Here is a 26,155-nt window from a genome sequence, read left to right on the forward strand (position 1 = left end):
GAAGTTTATGAAGAACGCCAATGGAAAGGGTTTTGACAAGGACCGCAGGCAATCCAGTTCTTCTCAATTTAAAGGCCAAGACAAAGGGAAGAAGGATGCTAAGGAAAGTGGTTAGTACACTGTTCCCTTAGGACCTAAGTGCTTTGGGTGTCAAGGCTTCAGTCACATGAAGCATGAGTGTCCTACATACCTCAAGAGCATTGGGAAGAGCATGGCACTTGCTGTTACCTTAAGCAACACTGAGCCTGAGGATGATGGAATCTTAAATGCCTTTACGGCCACTGTCAATCCTACTGATGGAATTGTTGAAGATGTGGTTGAAGAAGAGGAATTGGTGAAATCCAAATTTGAGAAGATGGATGATCAAGATGACATCCATACAGCCTATGAGAAACTATACAAGCTTTCTGAGAAGCATGAGAAACTGTATAGGCTAACCACCAAGAAGCTCAGTGATGTGGAACTTGATCGTGAGGAGCTTTCCACAAAGTTTGATGAGGCTAATCAGACTATTGGGGTGCTAAGGTTCGAGAACAATTTCTTGGCTGAGAAGACCAAGAAGCTTGAAGTAGAGCTATGTCAAGTCAGAGGTCAACTGGAAAGGACTTCAAGCGCAAAGCTGGATGAGATGCTAAGCATTCAGAAATCTACTTCAAATTGAATAGGCTTATGGTATGGTCTTTCTTCCTCTAATACTGCTTCTTCTAGTACTATTGTTTTTGTTCCTCCTGCTAATAATGTTAAAACTGAGAACAATGAGATTAAAACTGAATTAGCTAGTGAGAACATAAACAAGGGTAAATCTATCTTACGAGCACCCCCTAAACTTGAGAAGAAAGATGTTAAAAACCCTAGGGCTAAGAAGGCTAACTCTCAAAAGCCTAAACAAAAGAAGCAGCATCTCTGTCATCATTGTGGAGCTACTAGTCATACTAGACCAAATTGCTACAAGTGGCTTGCCACTCAACAGAGCAACGGCATGATAGCATCTGGGAACCAAAATCAGCTTCAATCCTTTCTTACTCCCCTTGGAGATCTTCTCAAAGCCCTCATGTTCCTTTCGAACTTGAATGGTTTTAATTCTTCCCCTTCACCGACGGTTCAAGGGTTTGCTAGACAGAAAGGTTCTTCCAAGGTGTGGAAAGAAAAGGGCTCCAAGTGATTCTGTCACTTTTCTCTCTCTCTTCTTGTTTTTGTGTGTGCATTACTTATGTGTTTTGCTTTCATGTTTTGAGTCAGTCTAGTTTTTGTGCCTTGGTTGTTTAACATGTTTTTGTTTGGTTATTTTTTCAGTTTTTGCTTTATTTTGTTTTTCATATAAAAATAAAAAAAAATTGAAAAATCAGAAAAATTCAAAAACAGTGTGTGTTTTGTGTAGTTTGGTACTTGTGTACCTTGGATGGCCATTGAAACAAAATCTTCTAAACTTTATATCATTTGTAGCTTAGATGAGCATCTCTATGCACAACTAAGCAAGTGAGCTTTGTAGCTCGTGTTTGTGATGAGTACGATTAAGTTGTCTCTTAAACTTAACACTCATATCACTTTTTTTTACGGGAAGGACTAAAAAATTCTAAGAAAAAGGCATAAATAACCATCTTACCACTATTGCCCGCCAATCATAATAAGACACCTGTATGCTTCGACATAGCAAAAGTGCAGTGTCAATGACATTTGTGTGCTTAGGCATAGCAAAATTGGAATGTCAAATATCATTGAGTATTTTTTTTCTCTCTCTAATAAGCCCATGCATGATATACTTAAAAGAAAAATATGCAAAGAAAATCAAAAGCAAAAAGATCAAAAATGCTTTAAATATGATTGCAAGCATGTATTCTAGGAGATGTGGGAGTTATAGGATGTATCTCAAAGGTGATAATCCCCATCAAACAGTTATGATTGTGTGTGAGTTAAAGTGATTTTCTCATAACTCAAATCATCATAACATGCATATACTTATGCAATCTTGCGATATTTTTCACACACAACACGCAATATTCTTTGCTATTCTTGATACATGTGCAGGTACGATGTGATTCGGCCATCACGAGGTTTTACATGTATTCATGTATGCTCACTAAACTGTCTTGACCTGTTTTTGTAATATAAAATTGGTTAGACGTGTTTAGTGTGTGTGTGTGTTTGTTTTTGAAGATCCATATGCTTAAATTTTATTTGAGAGATGATTTTGAAAGCTTAATATGTTGATTAGATCGTTGGTTGAGTTGCATGTTGGATTGCATTCATGTCTGTGTTTTTCACATCTCGAAAAACTACTTTTAAAAGCAGGCTTGACACCTCCTCGATAACTAGCTATATATCGAGCTTCCTAAGCTTTTTTTCTTATCGCAATCTCGCTTGCACCTCGATACCTAATGGATCGATCGAGATTGGGTCTATATGCTCGATAGCTTCTCGACACCTGGTGATTAGATCGAGCTTCTGTTCTTGATTCTGATAGTTGTTCCTCGATACCTCCTTAACACCTCAGTTGTCGACAAGCATTTTCTCGACACCTCCTCGACAGATCTCTTGATACCTCTCAATACCTGCATCTATCGAGATTTACTAGCTGCTCTATATAAGGCCTCTACGTGATCCGAAAATCATTTTCTTTGATCTCTCTCTCGATACTTCTCTGTTTTCTCTCCTAAAACACTCTCATCTCACTCCAAACTTGTTCCTCAAGGATTCTTCAAGCTTTTTCAAGTTTCTCTTTACTTGGTAAGCTTCTAATCCTTTCTCATTCATGCATTTCATGTTTTGAAACCTAGGTTTTGGAGTTTTTGAAAATTTTTGGGGTTTTTCAAAATTGATGAGCTTTCATTGAAATTTTGGGATGGGTTTTCACTTAAATGTGTTTAAAACCTCATACATTGCATCACATTAGCATTATAATGATATTGTCATGCATTTAGATGTGTGCTATATGTTGTGTGTTGATAGGTTTGGATTGAGCTGAGCCCATGATGCATTTTCTTTTGCATGTCACATGTTCATGCATTTCCCATGCATACGTACTTCTTTTCAATATACTTGTTATATTTTGAAACTGTTTGGGACTTCTCTGATTGTCATTCTTTCTCTCCCTCTCTATTAGTTTACGTTAGTTGTGTCTATGGCACTTAAGCGTAAATCCACTCCAGCCCAGAATCCTCTTTATTCCGATACTTCTTCATCATCTGATCCTACTCTATCTCATATCCGGTTTCGTGATGATGATGCCTTTAAGGCATTTTCGGAGAACTTTTCTAGGCGAGGCATTCATTCGGAAAGCCAAGTCATTTTTACGAACTTTGCCGACACCGACCTTCCCTTTGTCATTCACAGTAGAGGATAGGAGTCACAGTGTGACGTCCCGATCACCTGTCCTCTCGTGCTTATCTAGGAGTTCTACTCCAACATGCACGAGATTGATCGTTCATTACCTCTTTTCTTCACTCGCGTTCGAGGTATGCGCATTCCTATCATACCGCAGCTTGTTGCGGATGTGCTTCGGGTCCCTAGGATAGAGTTTCCTGACTATCCTAGTTGTGAGCGTCTAAGGACTATGTCCAGGGATGAGCTCATGTCTGCTTTCTGTGAGCACCCTACTGCTTGGGGTGAGTGTCTGTTTACACCATGTCGACCTTTTGCTAAAGGTCCTAGATTCATAAACATGGTGATGACTTTTGTTTTGCATCCCCTCTCTCACTATAACTCCATCACAGAGTCTCATGCTCGATTTTTGTTATCGCTTCTTGAGCATCTTACCATAAACTTTCCTTCTCATTTCATTTTGTCTATTATAGATGTTCATCTAGATTTGGCATCCCGTGATAAGCTCATATTTCCTTCCGCTATCACGAGGATCTTACACCATTTTTCCGTTCCTTTTCCCTCTTCCGACTATTTTACAGTCATGTGTGCCATAGATTACACTACCGTTAAACGTAGTGAGGCCCAACTTCGGTCGCGGCAATCGGATTCAATAGCTTCTTCTAGCTCCATCCCATTCTGCTCTATCCACATCGGCTCCTCTTTCTTCTTCGAGCGATGTGTCTTTAGGAGACATTATGGCGCAGCTACAGCGCATGGATGCTCGCCTAGATACACTCTCTACAGAGTTGTATCAAGTGAATGTTTGTGTCGGTCGTATTGCACGGCGATAGACGTCCATGGGTGATTTTGCTCCTGAGGCTACTCCTTCACCACCTTCTCCCGTGGCTTCTAATTCTGAGGATGATAATGATGGTGATGACGATGATGTTGATGGAGATGCTAACTCTACCGATGAGATGTCTACTTGACACTCTTACCCTTTGTCATTCGTGACAAAAAGGGGGAGTAGTTTTGGTATGAGAGTAATCTATCTTAGGGGGAGAGTTAGTATAGGACCATTTTGTTAGGGAGAGTGTTGATACATTTTGAGGGATGTAGTGAAGATAGTATGTATCTTTTCTTTTCTTTCTTTTTAGATACATTAATCTTGTACATAAGGTCTTGTGACCATTTATAGACATACATTGTACTTATTCATTTCTTTATATTGATGTATGTTTTCTTTCACCTACTCCTTCTTGTGTTGTTTCTTTTCTCCCTTTATACACATGTTTCTTATACTTATATGTAATCTATTATTTCTATTTTATACAAAGATGCCTTGATGAGTTTTATTTAAAGTATTTCAGAAATATAGGTTGTCAAAGTCTACTTGCCATAAACTTTCTTCTTGCAAAGTTTTTCAAGAGTTTGTGTTAGGATAGATTTTATTGTATTGAACAAGTGAATATGAGTTGAGTGATTTATGACTTCTCTTATATGTTCATCTGTTTGTTGTGGTTTTGTCACGAATTGCCAAAGGGGGAGATTGTTAGGACATATGTGTTTCACTTGTTAGGAACATATGTCATTCTTTTATGTAATTGGCTTATCCTTTGACAAAACGCACTTTACTTGTATTTTGGTAGATTTAGGATGTCTTTAAATACTTCAAGAAACCTTGTTTTAAGATCAAGTATTGAAACCTTCAAGTCTGTTCAAGAAAACAAGTTCATTGTGCAAAATCATTAAAGCTCGACAGCTGGCTCGATAGCTGCATCTATCGAGCTTTAGGAAGCTGTTCTACATTTGATGTGCTCGACACCTGCTCGACAGCTACTCGACACCTTTATCTGTCGAGATTTAAGATTTTCAAAATTCCAATATGATTTTCTTGGAATCCGTGAATTTGTCTTTGGGCTTTCTTTTCTCCTAACCCTAGACATATAAAAGGATCAGTTTAGGGCTGTTAAACAGTTCACAAGTTGCACAAGCTTTAAGCAAACTCTGTTCAAGCAAATTGTGACCGGAGACAAAGTTCTTGCCCTAGTTCATCTCTTTCTCTTGAAGAAGTTGCTGTGTATGTACACCGTAGGGTTTTGTAACCAAGCATCTTCTTAATCTTCATCGTGTGGATGAACTGAAGAACTTTGCAACCAACAACCTTCTTAGTTGGTGATTTAAGTCGCATACTGGGGTCCGCGCAATTGGTTAGTCACGTACTTGTAATTCGTGCATCGAAAGGGGAACTGTCACTACAGAACAAATCCAATTAGGTATTGTGGTAAGGGTTCAACTGTAGGTTGGTAAGGTACTTGGATTCCTTTACTTGTAACCGCTTGTTGTGATAATAGTGAAGTTTCGGGAGTGGTGACCTGAAAATCACCCGATGGGGTTTTTGCCGTTAGGTTTTCCCCATTCGTAAACAAATCACCGTGTTATTTATTTTCCGTTGCATATTTAGTTTATTAATGATTTGTTTATGCTACCACGCGTTTGCATGATAAATTGATTAATAAATAACTTGGCTAATTAATTAATTAATTTTCATCACAAGGGGTCATTCAATTTGTGGCCTATCATAAAAGAAAATGGTAAGGGCTAGCTTGAGCTTTTTGACCAAGCCCAGCAAGAAATTTCTAGAGATGACCTTATATGTCAAAGGGTATACATGGTAAAGAAAAGGAAACACTCTAAGAGTTTAGCAGAAGAGAAAGAGGATTGGTGGCAATAGAAGAGGGAAGTTTCGGATTCTTCAAAACCAACGGTGAAGGCTGGCCATCAGCCCAGCCGATATCAATGAATGCCCTAGCTTGGAACTGCAGGGGACTTAGGACTCGCTGTGCAGTTCGAGAGCTTGTCAACATAGTACAAGTGCAGGGTCCCAAGATTGTGTTTCTATTGGAAACGTGGTATGATAAGGTGTATATGGAAAAGGTACATTGTGATTTGGAATTTGATGGTTTTTTTGCTATTCCTAATAATGGCCAAGGTGGTGGATTGGCTATGTTGTGGAAATCTGAGATCGTTGTGCGAATGGATAGTTTTTCGAACTATCACATTGATGCAATTGTGAATGGTGGTGCGGAAGATGCTTAGAGACTAACAGGGTTTTATGGGGTGCCTGAAACTAGCAGAAAGAGTGAGGGGTGGAATATGTTACGGATACTGAGCTCGAATATGAGGGGTGGAATATGCTGTGGTCTCATAATTTGATGCCAATGTTTCGGGAGGCCTTGGATCATTGTGATTTTGTGGACCTGGGTTTTTCTGGTCTAGTATTCACTTGGCATGGTAGATGTTGGGGAGAGTTGATTTGGGAGAGATTAGATCGTAGGGTTGCTAATTATGAGTGGCTTGCACGATTTCCTACAGGCAGGGTGCAGCACTTGTCCTGTTTTACTTCGGACCACAAACCGATTCTCTTGACATTGGATGCTGAAGGGGAAAAACAGAGGTGAAGATGAAAACCTTTTAGATTTGAAGTAATGTGGATGACTGACCCAGGTTGTCACAATACAGTGATTCGAGCCTGGGAGTCCAACCCAGATGGTTTACCTATGTATAGAACAACAAAAAAGCTAAAGAAGTGCAAGAAGATGCTTAAAAAATGGAGTAAAGCCCACTTTGGTTATGTTACAAGGCAAATTAAGAAGATAAAGGAGCTTTTGTGGAAGGTAGAGGAGGATTTAGTCAGAACTAGTGATATCCAAGAGGTAGTGAGATTGAAGTCTGAATTAAATTTGTTGATAGACAGGAAGGAACAAATGTGGCATCAGCGGTCTCATGTAAAATGGGTTCAAAGTGGGGATCAGAACACAAAATTATTTCACGACACAATAACTCAGAGAAAAAGGAGGAATTTTATAAGGGGCATACGAGATGAAGGTGGGGTTTGGCAAAACAATGAGGAGGTTTTCTCGACTCTATTTACTAACTACTATACTAGATTGTTTACTTCATCTAGTCCACAAGAGCTAGACTGAATGCTGAATGGTGTTCAAAAAGTGGTGACAGGGGAAATGAATGCTAGTCTTGTGATGGAGTACAAACCAGAGGAAGTGGCTTCTGCTATTAAGGAAATGGCCCCACTAAAGGCGCCGGGTCCAAATGGCATGCCACCATTGTTTTATCAGTCATATTGGCCAGATGTTGGCATGGAGGCAACACAAGTTGTCTTATCCTATTTGAATTCTGGTTCTATTTTAAGGTCCATTAACCACACCTTCATTTCTTTAATCCTGAAAGTGAAAAACCCAGAGAAAGTGACTGATTTTAGACCGATAAGTCTATGTAATGTCATCTACAAGATTGTTAGTAAAGTGATAACTAATAGGCTTAAGCCTTGGCTTAATTCTCTTACCTCAGAGACACAGAGTGCCTTCACTGCTGGTAGGTTGATTTGTAGTGACCCAAAAGGGGGTCTTGCAATCCGTGGAATCCCACATCGCCTAGGGAAGCACATGAGGATGTGCTTATAAGGAGTGACATTCCTTTAATGTGTAGAGGCATTTTCCCCCACTACTATGTGCTTTGGGAGAGAACAAAACCGTAAGGGGTATGGGCCCCAAAGCGGACAATATTTACATAGTTGGGGGGGTCATTACAGATGGTATTAGAGCCATGCCCTAGCCGAAAGTATGGACCGAGTGACGGGATTAGTTTATTTCCTTTATTTTTGCAACTAAAAGGTAAGTGGTGTTTACTAATTTTGGGGGTTTTCCCAAAACAGTGTTGATTATTAAACTATTCTATATCAAAGAAATGTGTTGATATTCTATATATAAATTGATATTTTATAAATGTTTGATGTGCACATTGACTATTCGTTTTATGAAAAACTTGTGGAACAACCTAAACTTATTTAAACTTGTATGTGTGTGAGGTAAACTATTGTGCTTCATATGCATTGTTCATGTAAACTATCATGTTTGTTATGCATTCTTCTCAAAATTCTTGAAAGTTTTGAGTTAAATTCCTAAAAATTTTTTTGAGCCAACAAAAAGGAATCAAGTTTTCAAATTTCATGTTTATAAATTTTGATAATTTGTTAAAGACAATTTGCCATTAGCAAATATTGTTGGTTATGCTGACTTTAGGTGGTGCAATTTGGTCGAACCTCGCTGGCCACAAGTGGCTCGACTAGTTGTTTACCAACTATCTTTAGCATACTTCGACAAGTTTTATTCATGATAGATGGTTAGAGGAATTGTTTGATCCCGTTGAGCTCACGTGGTGTCTAACAAACTACTAACCATCAAGTATGGTATTAGAGCCGGCCTAGTAATCTCGTGTGGGCTCAGAGATACTATCCCACAAAGTGGGCCCTAACGAGGATGCTAGGGATTTAAGTGAGGGAGATTGTGATACCTCAATTTGATTGATTGTGTGATGTGTGTGGGTGTATGATGAGTCCCACATTGGGTATTTACTGGGTAGATCTGGGTTTTATTAATAATTACAAGGAGCCTCAATTGTGACTAGTCTTTTTAAGGTATAGCGCAAATGTGGCTAGCACTTTTCCTTAGGTCGTTACATGATCACCGACAACATACTGATCGCTTTTGAGTCTTTACACCACATGAAGACTGGCTATTTTAGAAAGAAAAGCTTCATGGCTCTCAAACTAGATATGAGTAAAGTATACTATAGGGTGGAGTGGTTGTTTTTGGAGAAGATCCTTTTGAAGATGGGTTTTCAGTCTTCTTAGGTTTCCCTTATCATGGAATGCATTACAACGGTATCTTATTCTATCCTAGTAAATGGTGAGCCAAAGGTATGATTAAGACATCAAGGGGTCTCAAGCAAAGTGATCTCCTTTCTCCCTATCTATTCCTGTTTTGTGCAGAATGTCTCAATGCTATTCTAAAGTAGGCTGCTGATGTTAGGGAAATCCAAGGGTTTTTGATTTGTAGGAGAGGACCTAAGCTAACCCACCTCTTTTTTGCAAACGATTGCTTACTCTTTTACAGGTCAAGCAAGGTGATCCCCTTTCTCCCCATCTATTCTTGTTTTGTGCGGAAGGTCTCAATGCTATTCTAAAGCAAGCTACTGATGTTAGGGAAATCCAGGGGTTTTTGATTTGCAGGAGAGGAATTAAGCTAACCCACCTCTTTTTGCAGATGATTGCTTACTCTTTTAGAGGTCAACTCTGGAGGAGTATGAGAAGATACAGGAATTACTAGCATTATATGAGAGTGCATCTAGGTAGATGGTAAACAAGGATAAAACTACCTTGTTCTTGAGCAAAAATACTGAGGAAGGCATTAAAGAGACTATTAAATTCTCTCTTCAGGTCCTGGCCATCCAACACTACGAGAAGTATTTGGGGTTACCTTCCTTTGTGGGATGGAATAAAATGGCATGTTTCACTCAAGTAAAGGAAAGGATTTGGTAATGCAGGGCTGGAAGGAGAAACTCCTCTCTCAAGCCGATAAGGAAGTCATGATTAAAGCCGTTATCCAGTCGATCCTGGCATACTCTAAGAGCGTGTTCAAACTTCCTATTGGCCTTTGGAAGGACATTGAAGCTATAATCAGAAGATTCTAGTGAGGGCAAGGGGATAGAAAGAAAATACATTAGGTGAGATGGAGCACTTTATGCACTTCAAAGTCCATTGGTGGCATGGGTTTTAGGGATCTCTAGCAGTTTAATCAAGCCTTACTGGTGAAACAGGTTTAGAGGTTAGTCCATCAAAAAGAAACTTTACTGTTCAAGGTCTTTAAGGTGAAATTCTTCCCTGATGGTACCATCTTTGATGCTGGGGTGCCAACCAACTGCTCTTATGCGTGGAGAAGTATCCTACAAGCGAGGGAGGTCATTCTAAAAGGTGCTATTTGGAGGGTGGGAGATGGTGCTTCGATTAATATTTGGGAGCATAGGTGGTTGCCAAATACTGCTAGCAACAAAGTCCTCTCACCGCAAGGTAGCGCTAATGTAGTCTGGGTCAAGGAGCTCTTGGTGCCTAACTCTGGTATTTGGAATTTGGATTTGCTAGATAGGACTTTTATTCCATGGGAAGCTAAAGAAATTAAACGAATCCATGTTTGTGCCCACGGGTAGGAGGATGTCTATATCTGGCCACTTACGCCGAATGGGAATTACTCTGTTTGCAATGCTTATTGAATGCTAGCAATGGATAAGCTAAGTGGTGAACCAGCTTCCTCAAACCTAGACTCCATGAATTAGGTCTGGAAGGGTGTGTGGAAGATTCGGGCTCTAAATAAAATTAGGCACTTCATATGGAGGGCAATGAAGGACTCCTTACCCACGAAGGAAAATTTGCAGAAGTGGCAGATTCAGTTGGATGTAATTTGCTCTTTCTGTGATTAATCCCAGGAAGATATGATGCTTGCATTATGGTTGTGTGACCATGCTCAGTCAGTGTGGAAGTTCGAATCGAGCTTTGTTTACTTGTATCAAAGGAAGTATAGAACTTTCGTGGATTTGTTTGAGGCTGCTCTTAACAGCGGTTTGGTGTTTAAGGTGGCTTGGTTCTCCACAATTGCATGGAGTTTGTGGCAACGATGAAATAGAATTAGAGAGAGGCAACAGACGTGGCCTTGTCATAAGGTTAGTATGCAAGCAAAAGAGATGGTCTTAAAGTTCTTTGAGATTAATCAGACACCCACTCAGCAAGTGATAATACCTATTCCTACCTACTGGCATCGCCCATAAGAAGGTATGTGCAAGTCCAACTTTGATGCTGCACTCTTTGATGGTCTTGGAATGGCTGGTCTGGGTGTTATTGTAAGGGATTATATGAGGCATATCATTGCCACCCTTAGTCAAAAGATTAGAAGCCCTCATTCTGTGGAGATGGCTGAAGCTTTGGCCTACAACCGAGCCTTAGTTTTTGTCCAGGAGCTAAGCCTATCACAGGTGGTGTTTGAAGGAGACAGTCTTCAAATCGTATAGGCAGTAATAGTCAGGGAGCATGCTTAACCTTATGTGGCCATGTAATTGAGGAGATTCAGTGCCTACAGAGAGGCCTTCTATTTTCTTGTTTTCAGCATGTAAAGAAGGGAGGCAACAAGCTGGCCCACTCTCTTACTAGACGAGCAATTTCATCTACTAACACTGATGTATGGGTAGAAGAACTACCTTGTGATTTGGAAGATGTTTTCCAATTTGATTTTGATCATCAATAAAACTTCACTTACCTTTCTCTTTAAAAAAATGGATATAGAAATAAGCCCTATACCAGCGTTTTTAAAACGCCGTAATAGGCCTTGCCTATACCAAGCAGTTTCAGAAACGTCCCTACAAGGTATTTAGGGAAATAGAAATACATCTTATACCAGCGGTTTTAAATCGCTGTAATAGGTCCTGCATATGCTGTGCTTTCGAAACCGCCAGTATAGGGCATTTAAGGATATGAAAATAAGCCCTATAGTAGTGTTTTTAAAACACCGTAACAGGCCTTGCTTATACCAACGATTTTAGAACCGCCACAACAGGGTAATCAACGAAATATAACAATACCCTATTCTAGAGGTTATTTACATTATTACAACTAATATTATTATTATTATTATTATTATTTTCCTGTCTACAACTAAGATCTAAGAACTCTTTTCTCAAAAAAAAAAAAAAATCTAAGAACCCATACCTTTTGCTTATATTGCCAACTTAGTAGTATAATTAAAAATAAATTGGTAAATTATAATTTACCCACTTGTGGTTTGGCTGAAATTTAAGTTGCCTACATGTGGTTTGAAATTTGACATTTTGACCCATCTTTGTTAAAAATAAGGCTAAATATGTAATTTGCTCAATTTTTATGTCATTCTCCTCCAAAAACACAATATATATATATATATATATATATATATAAAATAGAAGATCAAAAAGAATTCATCAGAACACTTGCATCATGAGATTTCAAACCATATGTAAACAACTTAAATTTCGACGAAACTACAAGTAGGTAAGTTATAATTTACCCAAAATAAATAAAAATCCACACCTATTGGGCTATTACAGTAGCCTCAGCCTCAAATAGTTCTAGGCAGGAATTTAAAATTTAACTAATCAAGAAGGTAAAGAAATCCGCAAGCTTTATACAAGTGAAAGCCAGTTTGCAAATTCTGATAATTACAACTAATGAAACTTGCATCTGATCAAGACAACCATTTTAAGCATCACCTTATATGATCATATGCAAATAACCCACTTTCAATATAACACATTTTACAAAAGAGATATAATCTAACACAGCACATAGACAGCAAAACCATCAAATATGGGTCCAAACTTCACTAGAAATGCAATCTAACAATACCCATTAAGCTTTTTATCAGTAAAGAATCATAAAAATTGATTTTTTTTTTCTTCTCAAAACCCATAAACAAAATCTTGATTCGTGAATGAAAGACAAAATAAAGAATACTGTTTTATCCATTTATTCCCAACCCCACCCAAAAAAAATCATGATTCCAACTATATATATATCAATTTCTACAAATATAAAGCAATAATCTCTATATATAAAAAGAACCAATGATATAATTTTAAAAAAGTTTTGGGGGTCAAAATATAATTTTAGAAAAGTTTTGGGGTTGAAATATAATTTTGGAAAAGTTTTGGATTCAACATACAATTTTGAAAAAGTTTTGGGGTCAAAATATACTTATAGAATAGTTTTAGGATCAAAATACAATTTGGAAAAGGGAATAAAACTTTTTTATTTTGAAAAATCATTTCCTTTGAAAAGCATATTAAAGTAATTTGTTTACCCATGCATATGGATCTATGGCAACATTATTCATGAGAAAAGTAAAGAGCAACAATAATAAAAGTGCTATAAATTTAAAGACAAGTAAAGTGCTGAAAAGTAAATGACAAAGAAAATAAAATGCTAGAATTTAAATAACATCGAAAATAAAGTGCTGAAATTTAAATGGAGTTAAAGTAAAGAGCTTGAAATATAAAGTACTGAAATTTAAATGACATTGAAAATAAAGTGCTGAAATTTAAATAACAAGGAAAATAAAGGGCTGAAATTTAAATTGATGAAATATTATAAAGGTTTATAAAAAAAAAAGGTTTTTTTAGAAGTCCTTCTTAAATAAACCTTAATCTTTTCCAGGCCCTATGAGTTCTTCATAAAAAATAGATGGGAGTTCTAAGCCATCAACCATCCTTATGAGACATACATATATTGTACTTTATTTTGAAGTTTAAAACCCATTTAAGAGAGATGAGTAGAAAATATTTTTTATATAGGTGTCTAGATAGTAGTATATACACACACACACACGTGCAATAAAGTAAAGGGGAGAGAGAGATTAAGCAATAAATTAAAGGGATGACATAAAAGTAAAGGGAGAGGGATTACTTGAAATTAAAAATGGATGACATAAAAGTAAAGGGGAAGGGGAGTACTTGAAATTAAAATGGATGACATAAAAGTAAAGCAAGAAAATAAAAATTCCTAGATGCCTAGATGAAATGGGATTTCTTCCCCCTAAAGGTACTTCCCATTTAAAGTCTAGGAGATGGTCCAATATGCATCTAGGAATGTATTCACAACATCACAAAAGAACAATAACAATACGGACGTAAAGATAAAGAGATATATACACAACAATATAGGAATTTAAAGCAAGTAAAATAAAGAGACAAGATAAATAAAAGAGCTTCATATATATAAATGGATGATGTTTACATGGGAGAAAAAGAAAATGGGATGAGTATAGTTATGGAAAAATTATCCCATCCTTACAAGCTTACCCACAAAAGATTGCAAGTAAAAATGGAAGAGGCTTTTTGTTTTGTGATGGGTTTCCTAAAGAGAGGAGAAATAAATTTTTTCAGAATTTCCTAGTGATTTTTCTAGTTTCTCCACTCCATTTTTCTATTTTACTTCCTATTTTCTCTCCCTTTTTTCTCATATTTTTTTACAAAAAATGGGGGTATTTATAGAAGAGTGTGGAAAATGGAAGGCTAGCTAAAGTGTAACATGTTAAACAACTTACACTTCAGCTGGCCTCCCATTTTTGCAACATCATCGGACTATTTTGTCTTTTTCTCATTTTTTGGTCTGAACTTTGTTTAGCTGTTTGGAGGCCTTTCTGAACTCTATTTTCTTCAAACTTTATATGCCTAGAAATATTTGGATGTCTAGTTTCCAATGGTCCTAGCCTTGCCTAATTTGGAGCAATAGTCATTGAGATATGGCGTCCAAAAAAAAGGTGACGCAATACTAAAAAATTATGTCACGTTTTTCTTTAAAAAATTTGTATCTTGCAATCTGAGGTATATACCATCGATCCCTTTTTATGAGAAGTAGCCAAGACCTTGTTCTTCAAGATGGATCAACTGGATTGTTCCAGTTTTTGCCCAATCAGTATAGTTTATTGCGTGAAGTTGGTCCAAAAATTGCTTGTTTTTCCTTTTTTTTTTTTTTTTTTTTAAGTGAAGATTTTATTAGGGTTTTTGGTATTTTGGTGATATCTCATCCGTTTTAACTTTGATTTTGGCCCGTAAACTATCCTTTCAAAGGGAAAAATATGTCCTATGAGACAGTCTAAAATTCAACACAATCCAATGATTGGATCAAAAAGTCAACATTTTGACCATACCAAATTAGGGTTTAGGCCTTAGTTGCTAAAAAAAAAAGGTTTTTTAAATGTTGTACCCTTTGATCCACTATCCAATCATGTTGTATTTATTTTTACCCCTTTTGGCTTTGAAACTTGTAATTTTGCACCTTTTTTCGATTTTTTTTTATCTTAGCATTTGTTTTGACACGTGAATCGAGACCGGACAAAATACGGTATCGACAAGTTTAATCAATTTATTTAAACTATTATCAATTTGAAACTATTCAATAGATAATTTTTTTTTTTAATTAAAAAGATCCAAACATATTTTTGCATTTCTTTGGACAGTAGAAAATTTCTCATAATAACTACCCAACATCATATTTATAGGGATAGTAGAAATTTTTAACTATTCACTGTATTACTCTCTCCAAAAAAACTATGTATGATTCATAAAGTTATTGGTCATCCATAGATATTCCATTTGATTGATTTATTTCAAATTTTTTAAGATCTAAATGAGATTTTTCTAAATTTTAAGAATTAAGATTAAAACATTTATACTTTTGTTATTGGGCTTTGTTTTCCCAGATTTTAGATCAAATTGGTTTATTATTGAGTTTTTTTCTTATTTAAAATTGCTAAGATATTGTTAAGATGATCATATTCAAACTTATTTCAACTGGGCTTAAAAAAATTAAGTTTTGTTGTTCAAACTTTTATTTTAGGGGGTGAAAAAAAATGAAAATAAATTATATAAAAATTTTCATTTGAACCCCCAGGCTTCAAGTGAAGCTGCCCCTATCACATATGGTTAAAGGAAACCTAAAGAATCCTTACCGATGTTGTATAAATGAAATATTGCTTTTTAATTTATTAACAAAATTTCTAACTAATTTATCCAAAAAAAATATATTCAAACATATCCCTTGCATTTTTTTTTAATTGATGTAAGTTAGTTAATTTTCATATTAGTGGTGATCGCTATGCATTTGAATATACCAATCAACAGTTTGAGTAATAAAGTAAAATAATTTTGTGATAAATTTTAATTATCATAATTATTTTCATAAGAAAATATTAGATATTATACTATTTTCATTTTTTACTTGAAAATAAATCATCATATTTCTAGCTACTAGTTGGTTTAATTGTTGTACTAGTGAAGAAAATGATGATATACTGAGTCCTAACAAATTCGGTTTTATCACCACCAAATTTTCTCCCCCAAACTAAATAGCTCAAAAGTCAAAACCAAATTCCACATTTCTCCAATTTCGATTATTTGAAAACAAACTCTTCTCACTTTTAATTTTCTGTCTCCACTTTTTTTCTTCTAATTCACCATTAATTATATCGAATTGTTAGTAAATTTTCCTCTAAAAAAAATGTTAGTAATTTCGGAAAAATGAGTGCCAAATTTTCTCTCCCCATTTCCCCCAAAAATTTCTCTCATATCTTATAACGCCCATAAATTCGTGCTTAAGCAATATGCAGCCAAATCAGTCCAACCCGGGGGAACAAAAAAATTCTTATATTAAATGTATGGTACAAAATAATTATGTATCCAAATGCAACACACAGTTAATGCAGCTCCCCCCAGATGAACATCATGGAACACAAGACACAAGTTAGGCTTAGGCTGCTACCACCTTAAGACAAGATCAGTAAAAAAAGGGGGGAACACTTCACTTATGTAGAGAACAAGGCATCTGCTTTTATTTAATTAGCCAATAACATCTGGTGGATGAACATTAAATAAAATAAAAAAAGACAACAAGAAAGGCAGTCAACTAGCACATGCAATGGACAAGCTGCTCCCAGTACTAGTTTTTATTTTTCTGTGAAAACCAGTTTATGGTGCTCACATCCTGCATTAACTAGTCTATCCAAGATGAAGTCAAAGCTAGCTCTAAGGAATGAGTTTCTCGCCTCTCATTAAATCAATCCAAAACAAGATTGAATTCAATGTCTTATACTTTACTGTAAAACCAAGCCGATCGGCTTTGTCTCGTGTCCCCAATAATTTAAATGGGCATCGAAACAACATGTCCAAGAAGGCCCAATTAGCCAAATCTTCCATCTCTGTTTGAACCAGCCCTTCTTTTATTACAATCTCCTTCCAAACTATTTTCTTGTCAGCCATGCCTATTTCAAACCAAAAATCCTCCACAAGCATGTTTTCTGGTACTTCTACACCAATCTTTACACACAGAGCTGGCCAGATCTCCTTCCAAGTAAAACTGGGGCCATTGATTGCGTTAAAAGCTTGGCCATCAATGGATGATGTTGCATCATTGGTGGCTGCCCAAATGTGCTGTTCAGCTACTAATCGAGCATCTGAGCCATCAATGCAGGTCTATTCCCAACACTCTCTTGTCCCTCCAAAGACAAAAGGGAGATGTAGATATCTACAAATTGCTCCATAAACACATAAGCCACCCATGAAATTATACAGAGTCCTAGTAGAACTACCCATTAACAAACCAGGCCGGAGCACAGACCAAGCTACCTTACCAGCTAGCCTCTCCTTGAGCAAGTCCTCTAGGTCATAGTAAAAATTATGACTTGTACTACTTATCCTCGGACATTCTTCATTGTAGTAACGAACTTTGTGGTCAAAAGGGCCTTCTAATGAGATATAGTGCTTCATACCTGTCTGCAGTGATACATGCTTTAATGCCTTTGCTGTGGGAAGAATGGCATTCAAAGCATTGGACATCATGTCCTTGTTCTTCTCGCTACACTCTTGGCTATCCAAGGGAAACTGGCTTGCCCAAGTGATCCAGAAGATATGGGTCACATCTTGTAAGAAAATAAGCTTTTTTTGGGTTTCTATAGGGTTTAACAAATCACATGAAATGAAATGGAAGTTAGGATTTCTTATTGGTATGCTCTCAGGGTTTCGAGCTATACCATAAACCTTCCATTTGGACTTCAAGATTAGCCTTCTCGCAAGCTCCTTTCCAACTAACCCTGTAACCCCAAATATGACTGCCACATGATTAGTGGCAGCTTCATTTCTATTAGATTCTTGAACTGCCATTAGCACAATTTGTTGGATATCTTGCCTCAGTTGGAGCTTTGGAGACTCTTTTTATAGGAAGACATTATATATACATGAATCTTGTGTTGTGCAATAATATGACCTAACCGTCTTTTGTAAGATTCCTAACTTCCAATTAATTAATGCCTAATGTGACCTCCCTTCTTTTAATAAATCTAGTTGTAATCAAGATAAGCAGCATCCTTATTTAAATGGCTTCTTTGTGCTCTTTTTGGAAACGCCCAGAATGTAGGTCCATCAACTATAAGGCTTTTGGATGTATCTCATGGATAAAAAATAAAATAATCTTACCAAAAGCCAAAACACTACTTTCTTATAAATAAGCTTCCTTTTGAAAATGAAAATAAAAGAGTAGCAAGTTATGATTTAAATTAGAAACAAACAACTTGGCTGCCATAACTGTTCAATGACTAACTTGCCGGCGGATTGTGCCCCTGGCCGTAACTTTGCTGGCCTTGTGGTTGCAACAAAGTTTAAAATATTGTGTTTTAAATTTAATTTAAACCTAAAGTTTTTCAATGGTCAACGCATTCCCTGTATTATTCAACCGGAAAAAATGGCATTCCCTATATTATAGGGGGAATCCTATATGCATGGTTTCAAGACCCCATTTCCTTAATAGGTACAGCTCGACTTTTGTATCAAGCTCAACCAACATATTTTTTTATATAATTTTTTTTCGTTATACCTGGAAAGCTTTCCACCTTTGCTATGAAAGACTTTTTTATTTTTTATTTCTTGAGACAACTGCTATGAAAGACTTGAATGTTAATTTGTTGCACCCCAAGGCATGTTGCACGCACTTAGCTATGACCTGACATGCATTTTCTGGTAGGCAGGGCCATGCGGGAGAAGGTAGGTAGCCCTTTTGCTTTAAACAAGTGTAAATCGAAATAAACAACTTTTGAGCCAGAAAATTGATTTGGAATTATCAAATTATGAGTCGCGGAAAAAAAGTGACGAGTCAAAGTGAAAATGATTGTTTATAATTCATAGTCAACAATTTTTTCAAGTTGTTGCTAATTGTGTAGTCCTATAAAAACTTTTAAATCCCCCCCAAGTTTATATATATATATAGAGAGAGAGATTCAAAACTTCATTGAAAAAAAAAACATTTTCAATATAATTATATACAAATAAGATTTGGTTCTAAACATGTCTAAGAGCCCAAGGCTCCAACCACTAATAAGAATATAACATTTGTCATTGTCACTCATTTAACTTAACTAACCAAGTGAGTCATGTGTAATGTACATGATAGAACACATGTCATCCTCCTATTGGTGGTTGGAGCTAAACCTTTTTCACTGTATCTAGAGGGGCTCGAGACAAACAAGCCCATATTGAGCATGAAGGGTTCATTCAGCCCAGGGCCAAATTCGATCCCCAAACCTCAAAAAACAAGTCTCGCTTGGTCATGGGGATGACAATCAATCAAAAACTAGATAATAAAACCGATAAGGTATACTGGTTGATTCAGACAAACTATAGGTACATAAGCTTAAGTCTAAATTCATGAAAGGCAATTACTTCAAAGCAGTCAAGATACCATCAAAAAGTTCTTGGCAATGGAAAGCAATTCTAGTGCTAAAGATCTCATCGCTAAGGCAGCTTGTCTTAAGATTGGCAATCAGATTAGTAGTAACGATGGGAAATTTAATGGGTTTCAACCCTTATCGAAATCAAACCGACTCCAATTCTTTTCTCCACAAATTAATTGAGTCTTAGTCTAATATCGACAAATTCTATCCACCTACCATAACATCCTTTCTCCAAAATCCAATGGGAAATTTTCCTCTATGATTGGCTTTTAAAAGTCAACCAAAAATGACTCTAGTGTTAGAAGTTGTCTCAAATTTGGAATTTGCTTTGGTTTGGGTTTGTTTGGTGTGAAAGAAAGCGTGTTTCTTTTCGACTAAAAATTTGCCATCTCTTGTCCACCAATAGATTTTGGAGTATTATAAATAAACAATATTACAAAAGGTATGGTGACTTTGGCCCTTAATAGGCTATTAGGAGTAACTCTATGCACCCTTAAATTCCTAAAATTCTATCCATTAATTTTGAAGTGAGTAAATTATATGTTACCAACTTACCATAATGTTTTTCTTTTTATAGTTCACTATTACAATTCTTTATACCTAATTAAATTATTAATAATATGACAAAATTTGATCCACTCATTTCAAAATGGATGACTAAGATTTTAGGATTGTTTGGGAAACAAATTGGCAAAAACAATAGAAAAATTTAATTAGGTTTCATATTTATTTACTTTGGAGTGTTTCAATGTAATATAAACTATTTTATAGCACTCATTTAGAAGAAGGGTAGAACCCGTCAAAGATAGAATCAGCCTTGCTGGCAATTTTAAAAAATTCTACCATTTTTTTTTTTTTTTTGCTGGATAATTGCAGGGAATAGAACTCTCGAGCTAACGATTATAATGAAACTGGGTGCCACTAGGCTACAAGGCCCAGTGGCAATTCTACCGTTTGCATAGATGTCTTCTAACTATTTGCATAAAAGGTTTCTTACCTCAAGCGTAAGCTTAAAATTTCTTTACAAGACAAAGGTCTGGGTCTGAGCAAAATAATCCACCATGTGAGCCTTTTGATTTTCATCATTCATCCACTTTTATATATATATATAATAAAATAAAATAAAATTCCAGCCCAAACTCCAACTAGCCCACTTTAGGAGAATTTGAAAATAGGCTTGTAATTGAGTTGGGCTGGATGCGCTCGATGGGTCAGATTCGACATTAGCTTAAGCAAGACGGGCCATCTCGGCACTTACTATTTCCACTCCTCTCAATACTACCTCATAGTACATATATCATTGTCATGAGTGATGTTTGAGGTGCAGGTAGTGTGGTTTTGGTCATTTTTAGCGGTTTAACCAAAATCATAATAGTATCAAAATCATAATAGTATCGTGCCTCATTTTTACATCACATGTGTGGTGTGATACAGTGCAGAGTTTAGCCAAAACTATAACTGCACCGTATTTTATTTTTGCAGTCACATGTGCAGTTCGGTGTATAAGATGCTGTAGGGACACGTTTTTTTAACGACCCGAGAATGACATTGGGCTCGTATGTAAAGGACCCTAACAATATGATTTGTAGAGAAGTGGGCTTGAAAAGCAGGACCTTGGTCACCAGTCAGCGGTTTAGTCGTGGTTTTTATGGAAACTTTTACATGGGTGGACTTGGCTTAACTAGCTAAGCCTTCCATTGGTGCGGGTAGTAAGATTTAAGTCCTCGGACAGCATCCGAGGAGCATAGTATTCTTCCCCTTCTCCCTTTTGTAGGATTTTTTCCTCTTTCTGGGATCCCTTTACCCTTCGCTCTCTTTCCTTTTTATACTAGTGTTCCCTTCTCTTTTAGTGCCCACGTGTAAGTTTCACTTTCTGGGGTATAGACCTGTCCTATCAATCCATACCTAGAGTGGTTGGGGGTGGTTGGAACAGTTATATAGCATAGTTTGGAGTATAGGCCTGTCAGATGCAGGGTTCCGTACTACGTTATTGGCAGCTTTCTCCCTTGTCCTGCCCCTTTACTGGGTTTGTCCTTTTCTTCAGGCGTTTTGTGACGTGCCGAGCATAAGATCGTCCTTGGCCATATATTTGGGCCTTGTCCGGATTTTTACTTTGCGTCCTCGAAAATTATTCTCCTTGGCTTGGATTTTAGGCCCTATTATGAAGTGGGCCGGGCCCACAAATTCTCGGGCCCCACAATAACTCCTCAAAATCCTGCTGTCCGACCTCCTGGTTGGGGAGGAGGGTTTTGGTGATGTCGGGCCCAAACCATGGCTTGCTCAAATTCTGTACTTTATTGATGTTGGTGTTTTTCCATTTGCATGGGAGGTGTGCCGAATTATGAGGCATCCCTCTAGATTTACTCACGCGGCGTCCTCGACGTCTCAGTGCTCGAGGCGCGCCTTCACGAGGATATTCAAATCTTATGGCTGCAGGTAGTGTTGGAAATTGAGCCAAAACCGTCTTGTCTGTAGCATTCCTTGGAAACCTGCATAAATTAAATGCCACCAATTTGCCCTTTATATAAGCAGGTTAGGAGGTTACTCCCCTTACGTATAAACCCTTTGGCCCCTTTCAAATTCATAATCCTTCAGCCATACTCACAGTCTCCATATCCAGTGCAATCCACCTTTAGAGCAATATGTTTGAAGCACGGGTGGGGGTGAAGGAACCACACCCGCTCCAGAGGCACCGGATCCTTCCGAGACTCAAGGTGGTGCGATCTGGACAGGGGAGACACAGGCTCAAGATAATCCCCCATTTTGACAAGGTGGGGATGATATCTCTACCTCTTTTAGTCAAAATCTGAAGCAGGTACTGGTCACATCAGATTCTTGGTGTGTCAGAAGTAAGGTTTTCTGCCATCAGCGCCATCTGCTCTATCGCAAGCGTGGCTAACATGGAGACTCATCAACTTCCTGTGTGGCCACCGGCGAACACCCCGCTCCCTGCACCTTTTCTTCAAAGGTGCTAACTCCATGTTAGGTTCTTTTGCTGCCTGAGTTATGGGCATATAAAAGTATTGAGGAATGGTTTCCGTAGACAAAGTTCTGGAACTGTTGCATCTCTCTTCTCTGCACCTCTTCTTCTGTTTTTTCCTCATTTCCTTGTATCTTTTCTTTTTGCTTATGTAGTTAGTTTTCAGTATAAGCTTATTCAAGCTCTTTTATTGTACGTTGTACTATTTCTTTGTCTTAATAAGAGATGAATCTGTTTCCTCCAAAATACTTTTCTTTTCTGCAGCAATTACTTTGTGAATAGGGTACTACATGTGTATTTTCCTTTAATGATACTTAGAGCAGGAAACCTTGAAACAGAAAGCTACTAATTTGAACTTATCGACATTATCAAGTATAATAATGCTAACTCACAGTAGATTAAACTTATGAGACTAACCGAGATAACAGCTGAGTGCTCCGTAATTCATGGGAGACAACCGTCCGAGAATGATAAACTCAAAATAAACCATCCGAGAGGGTTGCCGAGTAGTGAGGGACTTTGGCCGTGTTTTTGATAACACCTGGCCCTATCACAATCGCATCAGTTCCCCTGGTATTGAGGATCCGAGGGTAGACTGGGGATTCCATTCAGTCTAGGGATTAACCCAACTATTAATGGGTAACTCCTCTCCGGAGTAGAGTCTAAGGGCCATATAACGTCCAGGTTGTGTCCAAAACTTGTATTTTTTCTCTTAAGTAGTTGGTTTCCCCATAGACTCGAGTCCGAGGACCAGACAAGGCATTGGTCCCGTCCAAAACTTGTATTTTTTCTGTTAAGCAGTTGGTTTCCCCATAGGCTAGAGTCCGAGGAGCAAACAAGGCCTTGGTTTTGTCCAAAACTTGTATTTTTTCTGTTAGTTGGTTTCCCCATAGGCTTGAGTCCAAGGACCATAAAAGGCCTTGATTCTGTCCAAAACTTGTATTTTTTCTCTTAAGTAGTTGGTTTCCTCATAGGCTTGAGTCCGAGGACCAGACAAGGCCTTGGTTCTGTCCAAAACTTGTGTTTTTTCTGTTAAATAGTTGGTTTCCCCATAGGCTTGAGTCCGAGGACCATACAAGACCTTGGTTCTGTCTAAAACTTGTATTTTTTCTGTTAAGTAGTTGGTTTCCCCATAGGCTTGAGTCCGAGGACCATACAAGGCCTTGGTTCTGTCCAAAACTTGTGTTTTTTCTGTTAAGTAGCTGGTTTCCCCATAGGCTTGAGTCCGAGGACCAGACAAGACTTTGGTTCTATCCAAAACTTGTATTTTTTCTGTTAAATAGTTGGTTTCCCCATAGGTTTGAGTCCGAGGACCATACAAGGCCTTGGTTCTGTCCAAAATTTGTGTTTTTTCTATTAAGTAGTTAGTTTCCCCATAGGCTTAAGTCCGAAGACCATACAAGGCCTTGGTTCTGTCCAAAACTTGTTTTTTTTCTGTTAAGTAGTTGGTTTCCCCATAGGCTTGAGTCCGAAGACCATACAAGGCCTTGGTTCTGTCCAAAACTTGTATTTTTTTCTGTTAAGTAGTTGGTTTCCCCATAGGCTTGAGTCCGAGGACCATACAAGGCCTTGGTTCTGTCCAAAACTTGTGTTTTTTCTGTTAAGTAGTTGGTTTCCCCAAAGGCTTAAGTCCGAGGACCAGACAAGGCCTTGGTTCTGTCCAAAACTTGTGTTTTTTCTGTTAAATAGTTGGTTTCCCCATAAGCTTGAGTCCGAGGACCAGACAAGGCCTTGGTTCTGTCCAAAACTTGTATTTTTTCTGTTAAGTAGTTGGTTTCCCCATAGGCTTGAGTCCGAGGACCATACAAGGCCTTGATTCTATCCAAAACTTGTGTGGTTGAGTCCGAAGACCATACAAGGCCTTAATCTGGTCCAAAACTTGTATTTTTTCTGTTAAGTAGTTGGTTTCCCCATAGGCTTGAGTCCGAGGACCATACAAGGCCTTGGTTCTGTCCAAAACTTGTATTTTTTCTGTTAAGTAGTTGGTTTCCCCATAGGCTTGAGTCCGAGAACCATATAAGGCCTTGGTTCTGTCCAAAACTTGTGTTTTTTCTGTCAAGTAGTTGGTTTCCCCATAGGCTTGAGTCCGAGGACCATACAAGGCCTTGGTTCTGTCCAAAACTTGTGTTTTTTCTGTTAAGTAGTTGGTTTCCCCATAGGCTTGAGTCCGAGGACCAGACAAGGCCTTGGTTCTGTCCAAAACTTGTATTTTTTCTGTTAAGTAGTTGGTTTCCCCATAGGCTTGAGTCCGAGAACCATACAAGGCCTTGGTTCTGTCCAAAACTTGTATTTTTTCTGTTAAGTAGTTGGTTTCCCCACAGGCTTGAATCCGAGGACCATACAAGGCCTTGGTTCTGTCCAAAACTTGTGTTTTTTCTGTTAAGTAGTTGGTTTCCCCATAGGCTTGAGTCCGGGGACCAGACAAGGCCTTGGTTCTGTCCAAAACTTGTATTTTTTCTGTTAAGTAGTTGGTTTCCCCATAGGCTTGAGTCCAAGGACCATACAAGGCCTTGGTTTTATCCAAAACTTGTGTTTTTTCTGTTAAGTAGTTGGTTTCCCCATAGGCTTGAGTCCGAGGACCATACAAGGCCTTGGTTCTGTCCAAAACTTGTATTTTTTCTGTTAAGTAGTTGGTTTCCTCATAGGCTTAAGTCCGAGGACCATACAAGGCCTTGGTTCTGTCCAAAACTTGTATTTTTTCTGTTAAGTAGTTGGTTTCCCCATAGGCTTGAGTCCGAGGATCAGACAAGGCCTTGGTTCTGTCCAAAACTTGTATTTTTTCTTGTTTTTGAAGATTAGCCCCTCGACCAAGGTGGGGGGCGTTAGCTTGATGTTGGAAGCCCCTAGAGCTGCCCGTGCCATTGATACTGCGAGGCGTAGCCCCTAGCGGAAATTTATGTCGGAACAACAACAGCGTGCTGCTGGAAATGAAGGAGCTTTCGCCGACCCTTGCTTGACAGAGGCTTGACTCCACCGCCACCTGTGCCAACGCGCAAGGCTCCCCACAGACGGCGCCAATTGTAGGGACACGTTTTTTTAACGACCCGAGAATGACATTGGGCTCGTATGTAAAGGGCCCTAACAATATGATTTGTAGAGAAGTGGGCTTGAAAGGCAGGACCTTGGTCACCGGTCAGCGGTTTAGTCGTGGTTTTTATGGAAGCTTTTACATGGGTGGACTTGGCTTAACTAGCTAAGCCTTCCATTGGTGCGGGTAGTAAGATTTAAGTCCTCGGACAGCATCCGAGGAGCATAGTATTCTTCCCCTTCTCCCTTTTGTAGGATTTTTTCCTCTTTCTGGGATCCCTTTACCCTTCACTCTCTTTCCTTTTTATACTAGTGTTCCCTTCCCTTTTAGTGCCCACGTGTAAGTTTCACTTTCTGGGGTATAGACTTGTCCTATCAATCCATACCTAGAGTGGTTGGGGGTGGTTGGAAAAGTTATATAGCATGGTTTGGAGTATGGGCCTGCCAGATGCAGGGTTCCATACTACGTTGTTGGCAGCTTTCTCCCTTGTCCTGCCCCTGTACTGGGTTTGTCCTTTTCTTCAGGCGTTTTGTGAGGTGCCGAGCATAAGATCGTCCTTGGCCATATATTTGGGCCTTGTCCGGATTTTTACTTTGCGTCCTCGGAAATTATTCTCCTTGGCTTGGATCTTAAGCCCTATTATGAAGTGGGCCGGGCCCACAAATTCTCCGGTCCCACAGATGCGATTTGAAC

General features: G+C 38.1%; 1 protein-coding gene across 1 annotated transcript; it reads right to left on the reverse strand.

Annotated features, from left to right (window-relative positions):
• Positions 1 to 16,476: 16,476 nt before the first annotated feature.
• Positions 16,477 to 17,941, reverse strand: LOC126688828 ((S)-8-oxocitronellyl enol synthase CYC2). Its single transcript, XM_050383696.1, is given in 1 exon segment — positions 16,477 to 17,941. A coding segment is annotated over 1 exon segment (1,134 nt). The 5' UTR covers positions 17,893 to 17,941; the 3' UTR covers positions 16,477 to 16,758.
• Between the last annotated feature and the right edge of the window lie 8,214 nt (positions 17,942 to 26,155).

This window comes from Quercus robur, chromosome 1 (genome assembly GCF_932294415.1).
Source record: "Quercus robur chromosome 1, dhQueRobu3.1, whole genome shotgun sequence".
NCBI classification, from domain to species: Eukaryota; Viridiplantae; Streptophyta; class Magnoliopsida; order Fagales; family Fagaceae; genus Quercus; species Quercus robur.